Source organism: Stegodyphus dumicola, chromosome 10 (assembly GCF_044657685.1).
Source record: "Stegodyphus dumicola isolate Sdum_Otavi_A_Nest chromosome 10, ASM4465768v1".
Taxonomy (NCBI): Eukaryota; Metazoa; Arthropoda; class Arachnida; order Araneae; family Eresidae; genus Stegodyphus; species Stegodyphus dumicola.
The window spans coordinates 179,506,700-179,519,398 of NC_140777.1; the positions used below are offsets into that span (position 1 = coordinate 179,506,700).

A 12,699-nucleotide genomic window follows, 5' to 3' on the forward strand; every position below is an offset into this window, starting at 1 on the left:
AAACTTTTGCTGGAAAGCCGGAAGCTATTTAAGTGGTACAGGGAAAGAAATTTGCATAACTTAATTATTGCTAGGAAAATTTTCCAAAGAAAATGCTAAAAGTTTAAATTATCTGATTTCCTTTTAGATGCAATGAAATACTGGGACAGCTCGCAGCTAAGATAAGGGCATACATAAAAATACACATGAAAACATGGTGCAATTTCATCTAAAAAAATTATTTATGCCAATGCTTTCAAAGTTTCATTTTTATAGCTTCATATTTACATTAAGATTTCTTTCAAGTCTTTCGTCTTTCTCATATGGATTCTGTTCAATTCTTTTGTTTTTGTATATTTCTGAATGCAGAAAACATTGTATGTATAATTTATCATTTCAAATTAACATATAGAATATAAATTTTTAAAATAATTTTTTTCTCAATTCTCATTTAATCACTATAATAGTGTTCAACAAAATGAAACATTAGTAAGATATGTAAAGCTGTAAAAGACAATATTAATTTCATTAAATATTTTATATTCATTATTTTAATAATCTAGTACTTATTTGAATCTTATCAACTCAAGAAATAGTTTTTACATATTACACAAAATTACTGAGCATTCTAATTCATTTGCAAATAAAGAACAAAAATTTAAAAAATAATAAGAAGAAAGAAATTACAGTCAAAAGTCGTTAATTCGGACACCCATAATTCGGAATGATCTATAATCCAGACCTCAAAACTAAAAACTTTCTGCGCATGCGCCGCGTTCACACATGCGCATAGGTGTTTACGCGTGCACGTAAGACCTTTTACGACTGCGCATATGAGTGTGCGCAAGTGCAGAATACGTTTTCGCGTGTGCGTTTTATGTATAATGGACGTATAAGCTAAAATTATCTAATTATCTATTTCAGTTAATGTTGATGATTGCGTGGTTCCTTAATTTTCGAATTGGATCCAGCTTATTATTTTTTGCAGACTGTAAGAGCAATTTTATAAAAGTAAGCTTAAACTTTCGATTATATCAAATAGAATTTCCGATATATATTTGTTAATATGTAAAGGATCGAAAGCGAAAGTACGTTTTGAAATCCGAAATCTGTTTATCAATTTCACGCTGCTCGGCGGGGGGGGGGGGGGGGGGGGGGTCGCCGCCGCGGGCACGTAATGAATTGGAAGTTGATCCGTGAACACTATCCTTATCTTCAGCACAGATGTTTTTATTTTATTTGGCTTATAATTCCTTACCAAATGTAGTATTTCATCTCGATATGCTCCGTCTTTGATATGATTTAAAACAAGTTCCTCGTCATTATAATTCGCTTTCCATAGCGAAGAAAGTGACAGAGGTTATTGAAAATGAAAAAATTTCGATTGACAAATTAATCGGTGTTCTAGACACAGCAATTATAGGACTTGAACAGCGGAACTTTGTAATTGAACAAGAAATTATGTCTGTTTAATAGAATTAAAGAGAAAGTATTATCACATGAAACGAAGCAAAACATAAACAACTTACATTGAAAGAAATGTTTAATAAAGTAAACAAATAAATATTAAGCTTTTTCTTTTTGCAAATTTTGATACCCTTTAGATCATAATTGTTCTTTATTTCATAAATTACGGTTTCATATTTTTAATTTTAGAATTTCTGCATGCCATCTTACGAGATTTAAACTGATGATCTATAATCCGGAATCGCCGAAGTCCCGACGAGTCCGGATTAACGACTTTTGACTGTATTTTTCCTTACAGTTCTGAGATGGTTCATCGTGAGAAACAAAATCTTGATCAGCAAAATTTAAGTTCTCAGCAGAATTATTTTTTACATCCTCTTCTTTTGACGTAGAAGGAATTTTAGATTTTCCATCATGCTGATCATGGTGTTTGTTAGTAGAGGCCCATTTAGTTTTATGTGATTGTGCTGAAAAATCGGTATGGTTTTGAAAAAGACATTACATTAATTGAATGAAACTTAAAGACATAAAACTGCATAAATCTTACAAAAACACTTGAATACAGTTTAATTTAAATGTGTTGATTTGTAAAGTTTTATGCCAGAATATCTGAAAATATGCCAAAAACGAAAGTGTTTGGATATTTGCATTCCCCCTTACATCTGTGCATTGCTGAAAGGAAAAGTGCAACTGTATTTATTCATGGTTCTTGCTTCGATGGGGCAGTTCTTTGAGGCATGAAGTGCTGACATGGTTATAGCGGTCGAAGATACAAATAGTTAACAGAAGTCTCTTAGAGTGCGAGATTCGGGTCCCAGTCAATATCCACTGTATAGCAATGCATCAAATCTTGGTCAATTGCCTGCTAACAAATATAATATAATGCCATATGGACATGACACAGGAGTGTTATCATGGTTAAATTACCACCTGTATTTTTTACCTTGTTTTTCCATAGTTGCAGATTGACACACATGGGCTCATTTATCCTGTTACGTCTGAAGACCCATTAAAATCTTTTGATATTCACATACATTCATTTTCTCCACGAGTGCAATTCTGCTACACATCTAACACTCTCAACATGAACAGGGGTTACAGGCCAAAAAGCCCATGGAAATTTACATCTAGCCAGTAAGTGAGGAATCTGTCTTTTTAATGAAAAGCAAGATAACAGAAATTATATTTTTTCTTGGCTTTAGTGAAATTGCAAGTAGCATACGAATGATGAACCTTAACTTCTTTACACATTCTACTAGCTGACATCAAAATATTAATGTTATAAATAATTAAAGACATAAACATAAAATATTAATGTGCTTACTATTCATTTAAAGATTTAATAAAAGGTTATTTACAACCTTCTTAAGACACTGCCAAAATAATTCATACATGGCAAGACCTTGCTTATCAAATCAACATAAGCTCGCTTGTGCAATCAAAATACTTTGATTTAATTTCTACACAGCTGGGCGCCGCCTGAGATAACCACTGACCTGACTTTGTTGTAAAAGTCTTACAGTGTTAGTAGTCATCCTGGCAGAAGGGAAAATTTCCTCCGTGTAAGAATATACATATAAATATTACATGGGCATACAAGGCCTGTGAATAAGCATAGATATGTTGATTACAATCATTGTCTTGTACAAGTTACATATGACAGATACATAAAATCATGACAGTTATGTGTACATTTAGACATTATATGAATTCATATTTACAATACTTTTACTGAGATAATCAAAATTAAACTTGTAATTCATTTACACATTGACTGGATTTTCAATATCATTTAAACTGCTTTACAATATTATTTTTATCAAGTACATATAAACTGGATAGTAATATGCTTACATTACAATAGTTTTGCTCTTACAGTCCTGTTATTATTCTACGGGGTGAGCTATTTTCCTAGTGTTGATGTTCAGTTGTTGTAGTATTTTGAATTGCTATTAAAATTATGCTGCGAAGATACAATTCTCAAGAGAGGGGGAGAATTTCTTAGAATCTTGCTGAGCAAAGCCTGATTACCTCCTCTATTTTAGTTTTCGTCTGCTTGTTGCCGCGGGTATTCTCCGCCCATTGCGGCCAGTATTCACTGCTTGGCATTTTTAAATGCAGTTTATTGGTTTGTGGGCAGTTGAAGAGGAAGTGATCTGCATCATCTACCGCACCACATTCACACAAATCTGATGCTCGTATGCCGAATCTCTTAAGGTAATGTGGGAAGGGACCATGGCCAGTGTAGAATTGAGTTTGTGCTCCGCTGTATGTATTAACTGAGCACGTGACTTTTGGAAAGAACTTGTAGGTTCTCCTCCCTGTGCTTTCCCTTTCCCATCTTTTCTGCCATTCTTGAAAAAGGCTATTGAGCGTGGTTTTTTTTAAATAGGACTGCGGAACACTTACTGCGTTTTCCAATCTACTGGAGTCATTGGCAGCCGATTTCGCAAGCAGGTCTGCCGCTTCATTGCCAGTAATACCCACATGAGCTGGAACCCAGATCAGGATAGGTCTGTCATCTGGTGGGATACTTAGAAGAATTTTCTGAATATCTTGCACCAAAGGACTCCTTGTCTTGTGCCCTCGGATGGACTCCAAACTTGAGGCAGAGTTGCTATATATGTTGACCTTTAATCCTAATTGATATTTTGCCAAATTGATGGCTGCTTTTAATGCAAGAAGCTCTGCCTGAAAGACGGTATTTTTGTCTGCCAGTCGTCTTTCCCAAGTTTTAATCATTTCTCCTTCTTGGAGTACACAGTAGGCGCAGCCTGTGCCTTTTTCCGTCTTTGAGCCATCTGTATAAATGGCAAATGCCTTCTCATTTGGCGGCGTGTATTGCATGTATACTGTGTGCGATAAATCAGTATCTGCAGGGTGTGCAAGCATGATCGGCTTGCGCTTCTCATAGTCTGTATGGTAGAATGTCTTTTGCCACAGAGAGACGTTATTTTCTAGGCGCAATGTCCTTACTAATAATGATTATCTCTCCACTAGAAGGTCCAGTGGAGGGATACCCGCCAGCACTTGCAGTGCCGCAGTTAGGGATGTTCTATAACCTTTGCATATGATCAAAAGTTGCATTCTTTGTATGGTGAGAAGCTGTCTTCTTATGTGGACAGTAAGCTTCCTTCCCCATATGGCAGCCCCATATAATATGATCTTTTCTGAGATTGTTCTGTACCAGCTTTTGAGCATAGTGATTGGAGTGCCCCAATGAGGTCCTGATGTTCTAACCATGGAATTACTAATTTGATTTATTTTCTGCTTAAGCTCTTTAATATGCGGTACCCAGGAAAGCCTATTGTTAAATATAATACCTAGATATTTAAGGTCAGTGACCTTTTTTATAGAGACTCCATTTAGCTTAATGTTGGGAATCCTATTTCGCGCTCCATGCTTACATATAAACAGTTGTTTAGTTTTATCTGCTGAGATATTTAATTTGTGCTGATTTGCCCAGCTTGCAAAAGTATTGATTGCGTTTTGTGCCTTTAACCTAATGTTCGTGCTACCAGAAATGACCAATAAAAAGTCGTCTGCATACGCCTGGATACCCACTCCTTGCTGTTGGTCATAAAGCGCAAAGGCTGTGTTCGCTACAAGATTCCAAAGTGTAGGTCCCAAGCAGGAACCCTGGGGACAGCCTCTTTCCAACTTGACTTTGAGTACATCATTGTCCGTTGTAACCTGTATCCAACGATCCTGCAAGTAGCTGCGTATAAGATTCAGGATTTCCTTTGGGCATTTGATGATGTCTAGGCATTCGACTACATCTGGCCACCACAACGAGTCGAATGCCCCTTTGATGTCCAACGAAATAACCAGTGTGTCCATATTGTTGTCTTTGTTCTGCTCTATGTTGTCTAGCAGTTGTTTTAAGGCATTATCTGTGGACTTTTCTGCGCAGAAGCCATATTGTTTTTCGTTTATAGACTTGTTCCTGCACATGTGGAAATTAAGGCGTTGCAAAATTACTTTTTCTAAAATCTTACTGATTGAAGGCAGTAAGCTTATGGGCCTATAAGATGCCGGGTCTGACGAATCTTTGCCCTGCTTGTGGAAGAGTGCAATTTCGGCTAGTTTCATGCTTCTATTTTCTTCCAAAATTATGCAGAGCCGAGTCGCCAGCAGGCTCTGCATAATTTTGGAAACAAACCTGGGAATTCTTTGTGAATTTCTTTAACAATGATATTATCTATACCATCGGGACCTGGTGCTTTTTTGTCTGTTAAGGCTTTGATGATATTATGAACTTCGTGGTCTGTAGGAAGAGTAATATCTCTGTTGCTGCTTTTCCAGCTTTTCCTATTAAACTTCTGCCTTATTTCTCTGTGAGTTACTAAATCAAATTCCATCTGGTCTTTAACAAAGATTGTTTCTAGGATAGTGTTTAGAGCTTCTGTTTTGCTTTTTGCATCTTGTTTTACTTTAGCGGTAAGTTGTAGGGGTTGAAAAACCTTATTTGTGGCTATTTTCTGTAATGTGCCATAGGTTGCTTGCACGTTACTGCAGTGCTTACGCCATGACTCTTGTTTCGCTGCCTTGATTTGCTTTTTGTATTGCGCTAGCTCCTTCCTGTAGCGTACCAACTTTAATATTTTCTGTTCTTCATCATTCTCCGCTTGCACCTGCCTTCTTAAGGCTCGTATTTTGCTTCTTCTTTGCTTGAGGTGGTTGCTCCACCACGATGTAAATGTTTTCGGCTTAATAGCTTTAAGTTTGTAGGAAGCTCTTGCTGCCTGAGTTAATTTAGTTATGATGAAGTCATATGTAGAATCCAGCTCCTCCGGGGAGTCGCAGTTATCCAGTTGTTCCAAGATTTCACTCACCCATGGCCTGAAGTAAACTTTTCTACACAGCTAGGACTCTAAAACTGATAACCAACTCTGAAGAAGTATGCCCGGTGACTTTTAGCCTGCATCCACCCCCAATACTCCAAGTTTCTGTATTACTGACTAGCCCAGCGGAAGGATTGGGGGTATATTTTAGATACAACGCTAAGGTTGATGAAACCTTCCAATAATCTGATGGCAGGAATTTGGTTTGTTATTACTTTTTTATTATATCTGATTGAAGAAGTACAAAACGTTGCTATAGCAACCATCACATTACGGGGACAAGTGCTGAATTAGTACAAAGGCTATCAAAAATTATCTGCTAGGTGAACTGGGAATATAAATTTGATGCATTCAAAACTGCACAGGTGAAAACATTTCAGTTAAAGATAGAATATTATTAGAATCAGAGCTGTATGATAAATATCAGATGAATGCACATGAGTTGACTGATTTCATTTTGGAAAAAAAAAACTAGGTGGTGAAATTGTTACATAAGGAAAAACCAATCGGATAAATACCATGAGATAATATTGTTCATGTGGTTGCCATATATCCAAGATCTTGCATAGCTGAGAAATCCTGTTATGTTAGAAAAATGTTTTGAATAAAATGCGAAATTTGAAAGTTGGTATGTTTCAATGAACAAAGTAAGATGAAGGACATAACCAAAGTTCTGGAAACCCTGTAGTCGAAAGAGGTGATAAATTTCTTGGGAGACAACATTTTGGTAAACAACAGAATTCTTCATCTATGAATGAAGATCACCAAGCTGAAAAGAGTTATGTTGGTAATGAGAAACCATTAAACTAGTTAGGAGCGTTGTGTGTCAGAAACGTCAGTCCCTCCAGAATAAAGAAAATGCCTCTCAGATTCAACTACATACAGTTTTAATTAAACATGTCAACTTCTGAACATCCAAATCATTTTAAATTTGATGTCATCAGTAGCACTGCTAGATAGGAGCACAGAATAGTTTCTGGAAAAAAAGTTTTTGAAGAAAAATTTTAGAAAATTTCATTTATTTAAAGTTACAGGAAATAAGGTAATAGCGACGAAAAGAAAAACCCCAAAACCATTACAAATGCACTGGGTGAAAGACTGACTGTACAAGTTAAAAATAAGCAACATGAGGTGGTTCCCCCCCCCATAATTACAAATTTGCAGGCAAGTGTTACTTTGGAGTTGGATTTCTCAAAAAGAGCAGGTGCACAAATTGATTTTTCGGAAGAGTCACTGCAGCTGGATATGAACAGGTTGAATGAAAAAAAGATGCCAGCTTTGGGCTTGAAGAATTTGCCTTCAGAAAAACAGATAAAAATTCGAGCAGTTAATACAAAATTTTTATAACTTGTTTAATGAAACCTCAGGGTTAATGCATATGATAAGTAATGAGATTGGAAATATTCCTGTCCCCCCGTATAGAGCGAAACTCTACCATGACGATAAAGTTAAAGAAATTACAGAAAGGCATGTATCAGAAATTTTAAAAATCAAAGTAATAATCCCAAGTAGTCTCTACACTAGCCAAGTAGTGTCACGCAAAAAGAAAGAATTTATCTCCCACTGATTTAAAGCATGGCAATTTGCTATCGACTGAAGAAAATTTTACCAATAATTGTTGGATACATGGAAATATGCATGAAGTCAAAAAGATAACAAAAACAGCATTTACTACTAAATCAGGGATATATGCAATTTTTAGAATGCTGTTCGACCTATGTGAGGAGCTCACTACTTTCAAAGGGCAATGGATATAATTTCAGGCCTGTGCTTGGCAAACCAACATTTGTGCACTTAGATGACATAACAGCCATAAGTATCCATAACTGATAAGCACATTGATCTTCAGTGTCCTTGAGCAGCAAAATCTAAGTCTGCAGCCAAATAACTTCTGTACTAGGAAAATAAAATATCATAGCATAGAATAGAAATTGAAGATTTAAAAATTTCAGTGATTAAAAATTAGCTGTCACCTAAAGTGGGAAAGAAATTAGTATCATTTTCAGGCTAGTGCTTATATTATAGAACATTCATTCAAGATTTTACTCATACAGCAGAGCCCTTATTCAATTGAAAAAGACTAGATTCACTTAGTGAGAAGTGAATACGGCTTTTAAAAAATTTAAATCAGCATTATTTCCAACCCTTATCTTGAAATTTCCCAGAGCAGACAGCAGGTTACAAATCCCCATAGATGCATCTAATTTTGTGGTAAAAGCCAGATTATGCAAGACAGACAGCCAGAAACAGATTTTAGAAAAACAATCTGATTCAGAGAAATTATACTCCTACCAAAAAAGAAATACTAACTGACCTTTTAGATGTTTTAAAACTTAAAGAGTTTAACTTGACAAAGAACCTGTTATCATATACATGGACCATGTGGCCATATTACATCTGTATTCTGAGAAAAATTTGTCATCCAGACTCATAACATGAGAATGGCTCTTAAATTATAAGACTTACAATTTAAACATATGTCGGGAAAAAAAAAAAAAAAATGTTGTGGTGGATGACCTATCATGAATTACAGTAGATAATGAGGAGAAAGAAATGCGTTACTTCGAAATTTTAGATTCATAAAAGAATTACTTCAGATTACAAGCTGACCCAGAATTTCAAAACATGGAACCCGATCATTTTGAACATCAAGACATAACGGAAATCAGGAACAAGGCAACTGACAATGAAATCATTGATCATTTCCCATTTCATTCAAAGGTAGCAAAGAAAAAAAAAAAAAAAAAAAAAAAAAAAAACAATGAATTACAGCCAGTTATTCCAGCAAATTTTACTCGAACTGCATGATGTGCCATTGTTAGGCCATCTAAGAATAAGAAAAAAATTTCAGAGAGTAAAAGAAATTGTTTATTTTCTAAAGCTACGAAGATTTGAAAGTGAATATGTCAAGTCCTGTAGCATTTGCCAATTAGTTAACGATATTAATTATAATCCAAATGGATACCTAAATAGCATAAAAGTCACATTTCCAAACAAAATCATAGAAACTGATCTGTTAGGTCCTTTTTCAGGATGAGTTTATCAGGTATTAGACACCTCTGCTAAATAGCATTTTGTGCCAAACTTACCAAATCCAAGGCTTCCTAGCTCCATTTGGGTTGCTCACTTTGTTTATAAAGTCTTAACAGCCCCTTAATAGAGATCAGGTGAATCTCTTTAGTATTGAGAATACCTAAAGCAGTCAACATTATCAGAAGTTCAAGGTCAGTAGCCTGTTCCTCTGATAAATGTTTTTCAGGATGTCCCTCAATAAGGACCACCATCTTGACTACCGTAAGAGCCTCCCTGAAGGTATAACCTTCAGGTCTGTCTCCTTTGGCAATCTTTGGGACTGTATTCTGCTCCATCCTTTGAAAGTGCCTTTTTTTTTTTCACCTGTGCTCTAGGGTTTTTCAACCAAAGCACCTTTGGCAATTTTCAATTCTCGGGCACGCTTCTTTTTTTGTACTCTGAGCTTTCCTTTTTTTACTATCTAGAGCAGCTTTTTTTACTATCTAGAGAACTTATCTAGAGCAGCAGTCATGCTTTTAATAGCTTCCTGCCCTTCTCCAGATCTTGATCGAGTAACTTGAATAGGGGTCATTTCTGCCTCACTCGATAAAGGATTCATTTCTGCTCCTTTGATTGATATTGTCTAGGTTTCTTTGTTTTGAGAAAAAAGGTCTATTGCAGTGGTTTTACCTGCAATAGCAGAATTTCTAATTATATCGTCATTTCCATGAACTAGAAAAGTGTGTACACAATAAAAAAAGTTTCACCCAGTATTGCTTGTTGCTGGGTAAGGCAAAATACTCTAGAAGTAGACAGGCATTCAAGACTATTAAGACACTATAACAGCAGTTAACACTATAACCCTAAGCACGAGTCACAGAACACCAGGGTTATGGGAGGGGTTTCGCAGCTTCTTATTTATTATTCGACAATATCCAGTCAGGTAATACAGAATATCCTGCTATCCACCACCTGCCGATGCATCTGCTGGCCACTAAGTGCCAGGGTTGGTCCTTACTAACATAGTGAAAAAAATAAAAACAGATATTTATTTGTGACTGTTGATAATTTTTCAAAATGTATACAAATAGTGCAGATTCATTTTTAAATAAATTTATCATCTCAGGCAATGGTTCACAGTTCATAGGTCAAATTTTTGGGGAAATGTCCACAGATCTAACAAAGCATACTACGATGATTAAAATAAATAAATAAATAAATATAAAATTAAAAAAATAATAAAAAATCTCAAATTAAATAAATGTATACGTATTTTTCAAGTTTTGGGAAGGCAAGGGAGGATAATGATCATCTAACAAAGGAGAAAGAGATGCACGAGGCAAAAAAAGTGTCTAACCACTAGTCTAGATTCTGGTTTTTTAACCAAATTTTATTGGTATATATTTTTACTTTATACTTTATTTGTACCTCACTGTCTAAGGGTAAGTTTCCAAAGGCCTTTTGTGCACTGGAAGTAAAAAATAATGATGAAAAAAAGATAAAACTCTGTTTCAGTCTTCATAAAAAGTTCTACAAATGTCTACAGCAGATTATTGGTACTCAGATCAAACGAAATTTAATGAAATAACTTAATGCTGGAAATCACCACAAATGATGAAATAGAATTTACACAATTCAGATTTCATTAACTCAATAAATTTCATTTATTATTAAAAAAATCAGATGTGTACACCATATGACTTCCTTGTACGGAATATTAAATTATACGCATTTTTTCTTGCATTTCATTTAAACTTATTGGATTGAATTAAATCTACTTCACCGACAGCGCATAAACCACAATAGAATAAATGCATTCTTTAAAATTCACTCTAGCATTTGTTTACCATAGCGACACTCTGGCACTAGATTCACTTAACAATATTATATTTCGTTCATATTATAACTCATAATGCACATAATTTATACCATTTAAAGAATAGAATTATCTAATCGTTGCCACATGTTCTACTCAAATACTATAATAAAGCTAGAATGATGTATAAAATAAATTAAGCAAACAAAACAAAAAAGAAACAGTTTTTCACAGACGATTGAGTATTTCTCATTCAATTAATTCAGTTCAAACTCAAAATATCTATATTAAAAATTACAAAGTAAATCTTAAACACTTATTTCCTCGAAAAAATTCCAGAAAGGATTAAGTATGATTTAATTCGCAATAATAAATGAAGGCATTATCTTTGTTGCTGCGAAGCTACGTTTCTCTAGATTGGCAACAAATCCACTACTCTGCTGTTTCAAATGTAAACAAGCAACGGTCGCCATCAAAAAAATTATTAGGCTTAGCGGCACTTAAACAACTTTAAAATTATTGATAATTCTAAAAATATTGCATACCGATTTATTAAAGGCATAAAAACCTTAACCGGAAGATAAAAACAACACAATTCAATCATTTTTAAAGCAAAAAATGTACAATTTACAAACATATAAGGGTAAAGAAACTGAGATCACTGAGCCGGGTAACAGAGTGGATATATATATAAATATATTTATATACGTTTGGTGCGGCAGATTGCAACCAAAATATGAGGTGCACATCTACATGTTATAGCAGTCCTATATACAGAATTTCAACGTTCTGAGGCTACTCGTTTTTGAGTTATGCGATATACGCACATACGTACATGCGTTTGTACATACGCCACGGAAAATTCTCTTCAGAATTAATTTTAAAGTGGTTTTATAATTTTTTTGGAGGAAACGAGTCTTTTATTCTGTCCTTACGTACAGATATCACGCAAAAACATCATTAAATTGCATTCGATAGCGGTCAAAATGGATATTTTCGTTGAAATATGCTGCCTAAAACTTTTCGTGATTACAATACTTCCTTTTTACTTCGTACAAGGAAGTAAAAACAGTTTCCTTGGTAAATACTAAATGTTAAAAATTCGGAAACTGTGTGATCTGCTTGAATATGCAATGAAAGACTGACAGCTTGGAGCTATGACAAAGGTGTATGCAAAAAAATAGGGTGCAATTTTATCTAAAAAAACTACAGTACAAAGTCTGTTATCCGGATGTCCATAATCCGGACCTCAAAACTACAAAATTTATGCACTTACGCATGTGCGTTTAATGTATAACGGACAGTATAAGCTAGGCTAAAATTATCCAAAGCATTTCAGTTAATGTTGCAGATTGCACTGTTCCTTAATCTTCTAATTGGATCTGGCTTATTATTTTTTGCAGACTGTTAGAACAATTTTATAAAAATTAATCTTGAACTTTTGATTATGTCAAAAAGAGTTTCCAATTCTGGAGCTGCCAAAGTATCTACAAAGTGAAAGCATGTTTCGATGTCCATTAAACAAAAAGTGAATTACTGCAAGAAATGGATAAAGGCCTATCCGTCTCAAAATTATGCTAG

General features: G+C 34.8%; 1 protein-coding gene across 2 annotated transcripts in view; it reads right to left on the reverse strand.

The window, feature by feature from the left end:
- LOC118187572 (uncharacterized) overlaps nucleotides 1-12,699 on the reverse strand; it is a 56,406-nt gene that overhangs the window by 20,094 nt on the left and 23,613 nt on the right. For both annotated transcript variants that reach the window (XM_085825937.1, XM_085825938.1), the window contains exon 4: nucleotides 1,743-1,913. In XM_085825937.1, the coding sequence (XP_085682063.1) occupies nucleotides 1,743-1,913 (171 nt within the window). The remainder of the gene's footprint in view (nucleotides 1-1,742; nucleotides 1,914-12,699) is intronic.